Source organism: Nansenia antarctica (assembly GCF_963989245.1).
Source record: "Nansenia antarctica genome assembly, chromosome: 1".
NCBI lineage: Eukaryota > Metazoa > Chordata > Actinopteri > Argentiniformes > Microstomatidae > Nansenia > Nansenia antarctica.
This window is the reverse complement of record NC_137674.1, coordinates 23,618,697-23,631,196: the sequence shown is the minus strand read 5'-3', so window position 1 is coordinate 23,631,196 and position 12,500 is coordinate 23,618,697. Positions and strand designations below refer to the sequence as shown.

The 12,500-nt window shown below is 45.0% G+C and overlaps 1 protein-coding gene across 1 annotated transcript in view; it reads left to right on the top strand.

The window, feature by feature from the left end:
- The window catches only part of kif6 (kinesin family member 6), a gene marked incomplete at both ends in the record, with an annotated part of 100,948 nt that overhangs the window by 44,497 nt on the left and 43,951 nt on the right, over nucleotides 1-12,500 (top strand). The window contains 2 exons of the mRNA XM_080541292.1: nucleotides 1,485-1,635; nucleotides 7,845-8,051. Coding sequence (XP_080397418.1) covers nucleotides 1,485-1,635; nucleotides 7,845-8,051 — 358 coding nt within the window. The remainder of the gene's footprint in view (nucleotides 1-1,484; nucleotides 1,636-7,844; nucleotides 8,052-12,500) is intronic.

The window sequence follows — 12,500 nt, the reverse complement described above, 5'->3', positions numbered from 1 at the left end:
CTGTTTTACTTTTTATTTTGGCACATTTGACAGTGGGTTTATTTATATTTTTACAGTAGGCTATGTATGTACAGTTATGTACCTTGTTGTACAATGATGTCCGTCAATATGTTATATTCAATATGTAATTATATTAACATACAAAATGTGATATTCTTTTTTTTTTTTTTTATTTGTTTTTCAGATTTTATCCCCTTTTCACCCAATTTGGTAGCCAATTTAACCCAACTTAGCATCCAATTATCCCCTGCCTATTGCGAAGGATCCGCCGCACGACCCCGTGGTCGGCAGTCCCAGAGGAGGCCGCCAGGCAGACTAGGCTGACTGGCTCCTCGAGCCCAGTACCGTTACTCCGACACCAGACGGGGGCGGTGTTGCGCGACGGATCCTAGTCCAGAACTACTCCTATACCCCCCTCGGAAGCGGCCGGCCAATATGCCGCTTCCCGTGTGCCTCGGCCATATCTGGATCTGGCGAGCCGGGATACGAACCCCGGCCCCGGTGGGCAGCATGCACTAGCGGCCAGTGCTTAGACCGCTACACCACCGCGGGGCAAAATGTGATATTCTTAAGTCCTGACTAAACACAACCAGTTCATTCTTTTTTGCACGGTATTCATTTAATTGAATGATTACGCAGACCTAAATGGACTGCACTTATATAGTGCCTTTATCCAAAGCGCTTTACAACGGCCTCTCATTCACCCATTCACACACACATTCACACACCAATGGCGGCAAGCTACCATACAAGGCGCCGGCCCGCTCAATTTGGGGTTCAGTGTCTTGCACAAGGACACTTCGACAAGTGGCCAGCCGGGGCTCGAATCGCCGATCTGCCAACCTTGCGATCTTTAGACGGCGGCTCTACCTCCTGCGCCTCCTCACCTACTTTGGTTATTAATGAAGGCTTCAAATGTTCTCCCTGAGCTTCTCCTCCCCTGTCATCTGGTGTGCTGACAATGGAACCAGGAAGTCACCCCTCTGCTCGCTGGCTCTCTGGCCCTGACCTCACTCTTATTCCTGGGCTTTGGATTCAGACTTTTCACCCCATGCTAGAACCACGCCCTACCCCACCCATGGAACATCTCTAAGGAACACTAGGGAAACATGAATCACATCTCCTTCCACTAAATCATGATCAAGTTAACTCCCTTGCAGTGGATTTTCACCGAGCACACTGTATCCCTGGCTGGGGTAGTCTATATGTGGCAATGTGTGTCTGTGTGCAAGACGTGGTGGTTGACCAAAGTCATGTCATAGAGTATATTGGTGCTCAGGGGACACTCTCTCTCTCTCTCTCTCTCTCTCTCTCTCTCTCTCTCTCTCTCTCTCTCTCTCGCTCTCTCTCTCGCTCTCTCTGTGTGCTTGTTTTAACAGTCATTTCAGTCTAAAGCATTTGAAAGTATTTGACAAATGTAGATGATTTGACCCAGGGCTGCATACAGTACTGTTTGCTTCTCTACATGTGCCCCCCTCTTGCAGGTAATGGTGCAGGAGAGGTTGTCTGTTCGGGACGGGGGTGGTGACCGCAGCCCTCCACCGCCTGTGGGAGTGTTAGACCCACATGACAGCCCCGAGTCTGCACGACTCACCAAGCTGAGGGAAGTGCTAACACAACGAGATAATGAGATCAGTATCCTTCCGCACTGCGACCGCAACAACAACATCTTGTAAACATGTTTTCTTAATTATTCTGTGAGGTCTCTGTGTTACACAGCAGGGTTCCCGCGCTGGTCTTAAAAAGCCTTCAAGTCTAAAATCCAGCAATCCGATTCATAAGGCCTAAAAAGGTCTTACATTTCAGTTATTCTGTCTAAAAATGAGGTGCTAGGTCTTAAAAATTAGATCCTGCAAGGAAATCAGTCCGACCACATCTATTTACGTGGAAATTAATCAAGCTGGAACCCCCAAAAATGCCAATTCGCTTCCTTTTTTGTCTGTATTGGCAGTGAAATCCCTAATTTCATCACCTGGAGGATGACAAAAAGCTATCATATGGTGTCGCGAATAGGTCTAAAATAATATTCAAAGAGGTCTAAAAAAGGTATAAAAAGGTCTTAAATTGGACTTGTTGAAACTTGTAGGAACCCTGAATTGTACACTATGGAGGTTTAATTGCTAATTGTTTACCTATGGTTACAGTATAATGCTCCTATGGTTATAATAGTCCTAATGATATCAATATTTCTTGGCTTAGTAGAAGTAGACCATACAACCACACTTCATTTAAAGTGTTACGAGATGTACAGTACTTATAGCAGAACAATTTCACATTTACAGAGACTTTAACTTAAGATAAGTGTTCCAGGATATGATTGTGACAACTGGATAGCAATTTCCACAAAGACATACGTCATGAATTATGTAATCCAAGTAGGGTTCCAAAAATCCAAATCTACCCCAAAACGACACATGGAATGTTATGTCTCTTGAACTGTTGACGATTGTAATTATCACCATTAATGATAATTATTGTTCTTGTCTTTTCAAATTGCCTCTGGAAATATTCCCCCTTTCCACCCCTCATCACTAGATGTCATTAGACTGGAATACATTAGATGGAAAAATGGAGATGTCTACTTGTTTATTTAGTGGCAAATATGGGTATTATGGGTATATCCAAAATAAATAGGAGATTATCATGCATTTCATCATGAGAGTATGTCTTGGACCAAAAACATGTCATGTGAAATCATCGCCTCGCTGTCGAGATTCCCCTTTCAGAATGACTCGCAATTAGTCACACTTGTCCAAACATCAGTTTTCTACATTATATAGCCCGCTTGCCAAAGCCTCTTAAGTTTGGAAGAGATTATCTTTCAATACAAAAGAAGAAGCACATCGTTTCTAAGTTAAGTCATTGAGTTTGCAGATCAAGACACACAAATAAATAAAATAAAAGTTGTTATATCTGCAGTATGTCAAGTAATATGCTATACATATATCAGGAATGAATGCATGATAGATTCATTATATAGATAGATTATGACCAACCATTTGATAACTTTTGATTGAACAATTGATTGATTGATTGATATTATTATTGTAGGGCTGTGATGTGTTGCACACCATGTAGCTTTGTCATTCATAAGAGTAACTCATAATACAGGGTTCCCGCGCTGGTCTTAAAAAGCCTTAAAGTATCAAATCCAGCAATCCGATTTAAAAGGCCTAAACAGGTCGCACGTTTCAGTTATTAGGTCCAAAAGATTAGGTGCTAGGTCTTAAAAATGAGATCCTGCAAGGAAATCCTTCCGACCACATCTATCTACGTGGAAATGAATCAAGCTGGAACCCAACAAAAATGCCAATTCGCTTCCTTTTTTGTCTGTATGGCAGTGAAATCCCTAATTTCATGGAGGATGACAAAAAGCTATCACATGGTGTCACGAATAGGTCTAAAATTATATTCAAAGAGCTAAAAAAAAAAAAAAGTCTAAAAAGGTCTTAAATTTGACTTGTTGAAACTTGTAGGAACCCTGATAAGAGTAACTCATAGTAGTCATCCTGATGGAGCATGGAGTTACAGTATCTTCTCCACCCATCCCAGGGTTAGGGTTAGGGTCTTATGGATCTAATTATCTTCCCGGTCGTCTTCCAGCAACCCTGCTAGGATGATATCACACCCAGCCATGTCCTTCATAACCACGCAGATACAGAGCATGGTTACAACAACCCTGCAGCGACTTGCTAATAAGCAGTATTTCCACTGTCTTTACAACAGTGTGTCTGCTGCCGCCCTCCAAACTAAACTACCGCCTTGAGGGACCGTTTCCCCCGCCACCAGGCTAGCCTCGCCAGACTGCTGCTGAGAACTCGGCATGGTTAATTGTGGGAGACCTCCCGATGGAACAAACCCACAGAGTCTGGGTACCCCCCCCCCCCCCCTGTTTACTGTACCGCAGGGTCGCCTGGGAACGGTTAGTTGCCCTACTGGAGAGATTACATGATCTGCCTTTTCTTTTTTCACAATATTTTTATTATCATTTTCATATACCAACACCAGAGAAAAAACAACCAAAAACTAAGAAAGAGAAGCACACTCAACCTGCATACATTTTGGATTGAATAAAAAACAAAACTTTCCTCCACTTTGTATAAAATATTCTATCGTACATGTTCTTCATGTATGGTTCCCACAGCTTGTCAAAGTCTTTCCGCTTGGCTTTAATGATGTAGGTTAGTCTTTCCAGACCGATACACTCCCAGAGCCCTCTTCCACATTCTCAATGATGGAGCGTCCATACTCTCTGTAGTGCTATGGCTCTCCTGGCTTGAAGGAGTCCAAAGTCCAGAAGTTTGGTCTGTTTTGATGTCTGTATAAAGTCGATGACATCCACCTTAAACAAGGAACAACATCATAGAGGCTACTGCGAGGAAAGGAAAAAAATATATATAAAAAAATCCAAAGTGTGACGTCCCACTTGAAACATGTGATGTGGAATTTACATTCAAGTTCATAATATGTTTACATGTTTCGATTTTCATTTAATTTAATAAGACACAGAAAATGTGCGCAGTGGTACAGCCTTCGAGTCATTGTGCATATTGCAGAGACAACAGAGTCATTGTGCATAATGCAGAGACAACAGATCATGTGTCAGACAAGAATCCACTCGGGACAATATTCCTAGGGGGTTATATTATTATTAGAGAGGATGCTGCTGGGGGTGTAGCGGGTTAAGCGTTGACCATGTAACCGCAGGGTCCCCGGTTCGATTCCGACCGGGGACATATCCTGCATGTAATCCCTCCTCTCTCTCTCACCCATCCTTCCTGTCTAAATCTTCACTGTATCTGTCAATAAAAATGAAAAATATGAGTGGGACTGCCCCACTCAGAAAAAGAAAAAAAAGAGAGGATGCTGCTGTTGTTGGGAGGTTCTGAATGAATTTCGCTGTGATGGCCGAAGGTGGCATAATTTAGAAGAAGTCACCCCTGCTCCTTTAAACTACAAGCAGTTTTGGAATAAGCTATTATCCATATGTATGATCCATACAAGCCCTGAGTGAACATACTTCTTAAGACAAATTAGGCAAACCTGATTTGACAACATGCCCTAACAGGAGTTCTCTGCGGTTTCATGCGTCCGTTTAAGAGTTGGCCATCACTGAGTTAGAACAACTCTCTCATAGTAACATCCTGGATACCCCTTTCACTTGGTTATGATTGAATACCATTCCTTGGGTTCCCATTGTAAGATTTATGACAGCACCTACATCTTGGAAGACCTCTCGGTCTTGAGCTTTTTATATTTTAGCCTTGACTCTGAGTTTGTTGAAGCAGTTTGGCCCTTTCCAAGGCAGAGAGAAACAACGGTTGTCACGTCTGTCTTTGTATGGATTTACCTTCCCTAGTTCTGTTCCCTTCACCCTTGCCAAGGGCAGGAACAGAAGTGGATTATTGTTCCACCCCTATTCCAGTGAGTGTGTTGGGCTCAGAACTGTGGACGACCCTTTCTTTGGCAAATAAAGATGCTTGGACTTGAATCTGTTTCACTTGGCGCTTGGCGCCAGAGTGAATGTGTTCTGAAGGGTAGTAAAAACTAATTTTGGACGGCACTGAATGAACCGTTCGACTGTGCTCGGATGTACAACTATCAACTATGGTCAGGCTGAAGTCCAGTCGATTTCATTGGACCAAGAAGAGATAGTTTTTTCAATGAAGGTGATGGCATATCTGTGTGAAGTGCAGAGCAGTGGTGGAAGGGTAACCATTACTGTAAATTACCCCAACCCCTACTAACCCTGAGGTGTTTCTGTGTTGTGAGATGAGATGTATCATGGTATTGAACGTGTGAACAGGATTTGAGGACTTCTTTTTTCTTTTGCACTCACTCATTTATATACTTACTGTCTGACACACACACACACACACACACACACACACACACACACACACACACACACGCCACAGCAGGAGATGATGCTCTGGAATCTTGGCTCTTCTCCCCGGCTCCTCTTCTAGTAGTAGGGTAGTGGTGGTCTAGTCGATAGTTAGTTGGACTTATGATCGGAAGGTTGTGAGTTCAAATCCCGCCTGAAACCACACCACTACTAGTGTGCCTTTGAGTAAGGCACTTAGCCCTCAGTTACTCCAGGGGGAATGTCGCTGTAATTCGTAATACGAATTTACATAAATCGTAAATCGCTTTGGATTAAAAGCGTCTGCTAAATGGCAAAATTATTTAAATTATTATAAATTATCTTCTCTTCAACCAGTCAGACCAGACCAGACCAGGACATCTCACTGTGCCTGGAGGGTCAGAGACTGAGACATCTCACTGTCCTGGAGGGTCAGAGACTGAGACATCTCACTGTCCTGGAGGGTCAGAGACTGAGACATCTCACTGTCCTGGAGGGTCAGAGACTGAGACATCTCACTGTCCTGGAGGGTCAGAGACTGAGACATCTCACTGTCCTGGAGGGTCAGAGACTGAGACATCTCACTGTCCTGGAGGGTCAGAGACTGAGACATCTCACTGTCCTGGAGGGTCAGAGACTGAGACATCTCACTGTCCTGGAGGGTCAGAGACTGAGACATCTCACTGTCCTGGAGGGTCAGAGACTGAGACACACGTCAGCAGTCTGGTCTTAAAAACCTACAGCACGGTCATGCTCAGGGTTCCCACGCTGGTCTTAAAAAGCCTTAAAGTCTAAAATCCAGCAATCCGATTTAGGATTTATTTATTAAGTTTCAGTTATTAGCTCTAAAAAATGAGATGAGCTTATCCTGCAAAGGAAATCAGTCCGAGCACATCTATTTACGTGGAAATTAATCAAGCTGGAACCCAAAAAAATGCCAATTCGTTGCCCCCAGGAGAAATTATTGGCGAACAAAGCTACGGCAGGATGACAAAAAGCTATCATATGGTGCTATTTGCGAATAGGTCTAAAATTATATTCAAAGAGGTCTAAAAAAAGGTCTAAAATTTTTCTTAAATCTGACTTGTTGAAACGTGTAGGAACCCTGCATGCTGCTTCTTCCACAGACCAAGGAGGTTTTAATGCTCCTCTTCCTTTGTAGTATTTATTGTGAGGGAAGTTGGATATTATCCTGGCCTGCACAGAAGTCAATTCTTTACAGACAATTCTGCAAATTCAAGAAGTGAAGAGAAATTCCCATTAAGGAATTGGGGGGGGGGGCTTTTATTGTCAGTGTTTTTGTGTTTAATTTTTCTATTCTTGATTTGGAATTTCAGTTAATTTCCTGAATTGATGGAATTTAAATGGAATCGACCCCAACCTATGCTCAAAAGATCTTCCTGATATGGTGTCCTTCACAGATGTGTTGTAGTAATGCCGCCTCACTAACTGTGAATGCCATTGTGCCTTGTATTATGGCTACCTGTGGAAAAAAACATTATATGCCAGATATGCCACTCACTTTGAGGATAGAATAGAACTGTGTTGTTGAGGGGGCGGCTGTGGCGCAGGAGGTAGAGCCGCCGTCTAATGATCGCAAGGTTGGCAGGTCGGCGGTTCGAGCCCTGGCTGGCCACATGTCGAAGTGTCCTTGGGCAAGACACTGAACCCCAAATTTCTCCCAATGAGCAGGCCGGCGCCTTGCATGGTAGCTTGCAGCCATTGGTGTGTGAATGTGTGTGTGAACGGGTGAATGAGAGGCCTTTGTAAAGCGCTTTGGATAAAGGCATAGCTATATAAATGCAGTCCATTTACCATTTACCATCTATATGACAATGACATTGTTTCACCCCTCTGAGAAAGCTAACAGAGGGGCACCAACTTACAGCCGTTGTGTCAAGAGTCGTAAAAGTTTGTGTGTGTGTGTGTGCTAAAAACGAAAAAAGGTCACTTTCTCTTAACCCATAATGCACCACAGGCATCCTAGTGAGCATGCTGAAGAAGGAGAAGAGGAGAGTTCAGGCCGCCACCACTCAACAAGCCGCCACCTCCAATGGCCACGCCCACCCCCTGGCTCCCCAGTCCCCCTTGAGGCTGTCCACCGCCTCACTGCCAGGGGAGGGGGGGGGCACGGAGGCTGTCGTTGAGGACGGGGTAACATCCGACATCCTGCATAGAAAAAGGGGTAGGCAGCCAATCACACTCCATATCAATCATATCACAGTAGCCAATCATATTCACAAAGTGTTGTGGCTCCTCCTCATATCTCCCAGCAATAGTGCATTATGTCACAGATGACTATTGTAAAGTCTTATAAAATTACAAAATAGCACATTTCCACTGCGGCATTTACAATTACAGTGGTTGCCTTGTTGTGAGAGATAATTTAATTCAAGTCAGACCAAAGACAATTTGAGTTATATTTTAAGTCAGACCCCAATACCCTAGACTCCTCATGACACAATGTCAGTACAAGTTGAAATGGGGCATAGCCTAATGATCACAAGGTTGGCAGATCGGCGGTTCGAGCCCCGGCAGGCCACATGTCGAAGTGTCCTTGGGCAAGACACTGAACCCCAAATTGCTCCCAGTGAGCGGGCCAGCGCCTTGCATGGCAGCTTGCCGCCATTGGTGTGTGAATGTGTGTGTGAATGGGTGAATGAGACGCCGTTGTAAAGCGCTTTGTCCATTTACCATTTACCACCAATGACTGTAACTGGAACAGCCAGGGCTCAGATTGGCTATGTCACCATTTCTAGCCTCCAGAATGTTCCGGCTAGCCCAGTGGTACAACAGTAAGCCCACCGATTTCTGTTAAAGAAAAAGGAGGTTTTCATGATCATAACGAACGGTCCATTAAAGCAAATAAAAGTTTCACAGTTCCAGGGACGTGAACTGTATTAAAGGGGGGGATGCTCTGTATATTAACCGGAGGAGGAGGAGAGGCAATGAATAGGACATAAATCAGGAGACAGGCACAGTGCAGAGGGGTGATCTCTCCCGATCGGAATGTCGGGACTCTTTGCTTGTGGTCTCGCTGATTTTCACTCTCTGGTCGGAGGTTGTCTTTGGACGGGTTTCAAATGCATCACGATAATCCTCTGCATCGAGATTTACTGCGTATGGCAAAAACTCAACCGCGCAAAAGTCCCACCACTGCACTATTTTAAAAACTATGTTATCAGGAGCATTGTATGTATGCGTGGATTCAGATTCACGTGGCTGAAATTGTTGCTTTCTTTTTAAGAGCTAATGAGTTCAGACCCTATTTTGTAATACACAAAAAAGGCCTAGGTAGGCCCAGTGTTATTAAGGCTGTGGAGACTTCTCAAACAAACCTGGTATGACAACAAAACAAAAATTTAGGGGTGTCCTGGGTGAGGGGTGCCCTGGGTGAGGGGTGCCCTGGGTGAGGGAGGCCCTGGGTGAGGGGTGTCCTGGGTGAGGGAGGCCCTGGGTGAGGGGTGCCCTGGGGGAGGGAGGCCCTGGGTGAGGGAGGCCCTGGGTGAGGGAGGCCCTGGGTGAGGGAGGCCCTGGGGGAGGGAGGCCCTGGGGGAGGGAGGCCCTGGGGGAGGGAGGCCCTGGGGGAGGGGTGCCCTGGGGGAGGGGTGCCCTGGGTGAGGGGTGCCCTGGGTGAGGGAGGCCCTGGGTGAGGGAGGCCTGGGGGAGGGGTGTCCTGGGTGAGGGGTGCCCTGGGTGAGGGGTGCCCTGGGTGAGGGAGGCCCTGGGTGAGGGGTGTCCTGGGTGAGGGAGGCCCTGGGTGAGGGGTGCCCTGGGTGAGGGGTGTCCTGGGTGAGGGAGGCCCTGGGTGAGGTAGGCCCTGGGTGAGGGGTGCCCTGGGTGAGGGAGGCGGGTCACGCCACGGGTCCTTGAAATCCTTGAAAGTTTGTGAATTTGAAGGAAAAAAATCAAGGCCTTAAAAGTTTTTGAAAATAGACATGGGTCATTGAAAGTGCTTGAATCCCTTACGTAATTATAGAGACCATCTAGTGTTCAAGCCTCTACATTCAAAAGTCTCTCTTTTTAATTGTTGTCTTGTTGCCGTGTTGGGTCCTTGAATTGAGGGAATTGAGTCTTGAAAGTCCTTGAAAGGTTCTTGAATTTGATGTTTCAGAAGGTGTGGGAACCCTGCTGTGTTCTTGTCTCCATAAAACCAAAGGTCAATCGCGCACCTCCTCGACATTTGTGGGTAATAATCCCCGGCGTGGTAATAGAACCAACAAGGAATAATTGCAAACAGGGTCCTGAAAGAAGAGTCTATTAAAAAACAAACACACATTTGAACCCCGTCCGGCACTTGTTAGGGAGAGAATCAATCACTCACGGAGGACAGGAGGCAGGCGGGGAGGTGAGGGATATAAGATAGCGTTTATATAAGATAGGGTTTATACAACACTGATGAACGATGTGAGCGTCTTCACACCGGTCTCTCCGAGCGGTATGCGCTCCAACTCTGGTCGTCTGGGATACCTCAGCTGAGCGCTGGAGACCTCGCTACCCTCTCTCCTCTCCCCACGTGTCCCTCGTTTATTGCTTTCCCTGATGCTGTGGGGAATTATGAACCCTGTGGAATCCATCTTGACCTGACACATTACTGCATCCTTAGTTCGTGAACCACACACGCCCGCCACAGCTTCAAGAACCACATTCTTCCTGAAGTTCAAATGAGCTGTCTTTGGACGGAAAAAAAAGAAGGAACGGAGGTTAATGACTATTGGATACAGCTGTTAACTTACATCACGGGATAGCTGCTCTGATGTTTGCGTTTTTGGTTAATGTAGGCCCAGTGCCTCTTCGTTTGGACCAAAATATGATCCGCAACAGATAGACATTTACATTTACATTTACATTTTTGGCATTTAGCAGACGCCTTATTCCAAAGCGACTTACAATCAATACATTTGACTAAGCAAGAGGAATCATCAATCCACCAGTCGTAGCAGGACGAGTAATCCAGCTCAGGCCCGGGGCCATTGATAGAAGGAAAAACCTTCTTCTATCACCTTCTTCTAAACCTAGCCTTTTTTTTATCTAGACACTGGAGAAACAGTACAAGGGGGGCAATCGAAGTTTTTAGGGACACAGTAGAGGGGAAAAGCGGGTGTCTTCAGGAGACACAGTGCTGGGGGGTAGTGGATGTCTCAGGAGGAGCAGATAAGGTGTAACCTGAAGAGATGGGTCTTCAGTCTACGACGGAAGATGGGTAGTGACTCATGTAGATCTTCGTTTGGACCAAAATATGATCCGCAACAGATAGACACACTGCAGCATTGTGACTATAGGGTTACATAATATTTCCTCTATGGCTGCCCCATCACTGACACTGTAAAGACTACATACAATTTAAAATGTGTTTTAGCATCTCTTTGTCACTCGGCATGGATCTTCTGTTGACACAGCAGCACATTCAATTGGTTTTAAGATATGAAATGTGACCCTAAAATACATAACTATAAATAGCGAGAGAGAGAGAGAGAGAGAGAGAGAGAGAGAGAGAGAGAGAGAGAGAGAGAGAGAGAGAGAGAGAGAGAGAGAGAGAGAGAGAGAGAGAGAGAGAGAGAGAGAGAGAGAGAGAGAGAGAGAGAGAGAGAGAGAGAGAGAGAGAGAGAGAGAGAGAGAGAGAGAGAGAGAGAGAGAGAGAGAGAGAGAGAGAGAGAGAGAGAGAGAGAGAGAGAGAGAGAGAGAGAGAGAGAGAGAGAGGTCACAGACCGGTTCTGTCAAACGCACAGGAATGTGTGTTGTTGCAAACACAGCAGAATCTTCTTGGGTTTGTTGCAGCAGAACTTGGAGTACCTAAAAAACATACTTGGCTGTTTTTGGCAAGGGCCTGCGAAAGGCAACAACTCTCCCCTTCAAATTACATTTTCAGAGACGCTTCCTCTCATGTTGAGTGATATATTTACATGTTGGACCGCTGTCTTTGAATGGAAAACGCTTTACCTGAAGGAAAATAAGCCCTCTGCCGATCGTGATATAAGCATTGCTGAGTTTATGCCGTACATTGCAGATCATTTAAAAAGAATTACATTGACTATTTATTTATTGTATTGTTTATTTAGACACTGGAGAAACAGAGAAACAGTACAAGGGGGGCAAATAGAAGTTTTTAGGGGACACAGTAGAGGGGAAAAGCGGGTGTCTTCAGGAGACGCAGGGCTGAGGGGCAGTAGATGTCTCAGGAGGAGCAATTAAGGTGTAACCTGAAGAGATGGAGGTCTTCAGTCTACGCTCAGTACGTTTAAATTCTTTGAAAATGTATAGATCCTGTTTTTATAGATCCTGTTTATGTAGGTCCCAAGCAGGTCTGCAAGCAAATATATAGTGCCTGTTTGCTGTAGAGTCATCATGGTGCATTGATTTATATATCTGATGTCAAGAAGACATGCCCTATATTCTGAAATATATTACAAATGGTGTTACAGACTCTAAAAACCAACACAGGGCCACACTGCCAAGCTTCCTGGCATTCCTGTAGACATTCTCCAGATAAACTAAGTTGCCCAGGAATTTGATTCATTGATAATGGGATACAAGAGCATAGATACGTGTAACGACATAATACAGATGTAAACAACATGGAATATGATTTTATTGTGTCCTTTAAGATGTTGAATGTTTAAGTTGTGTCTTTCTG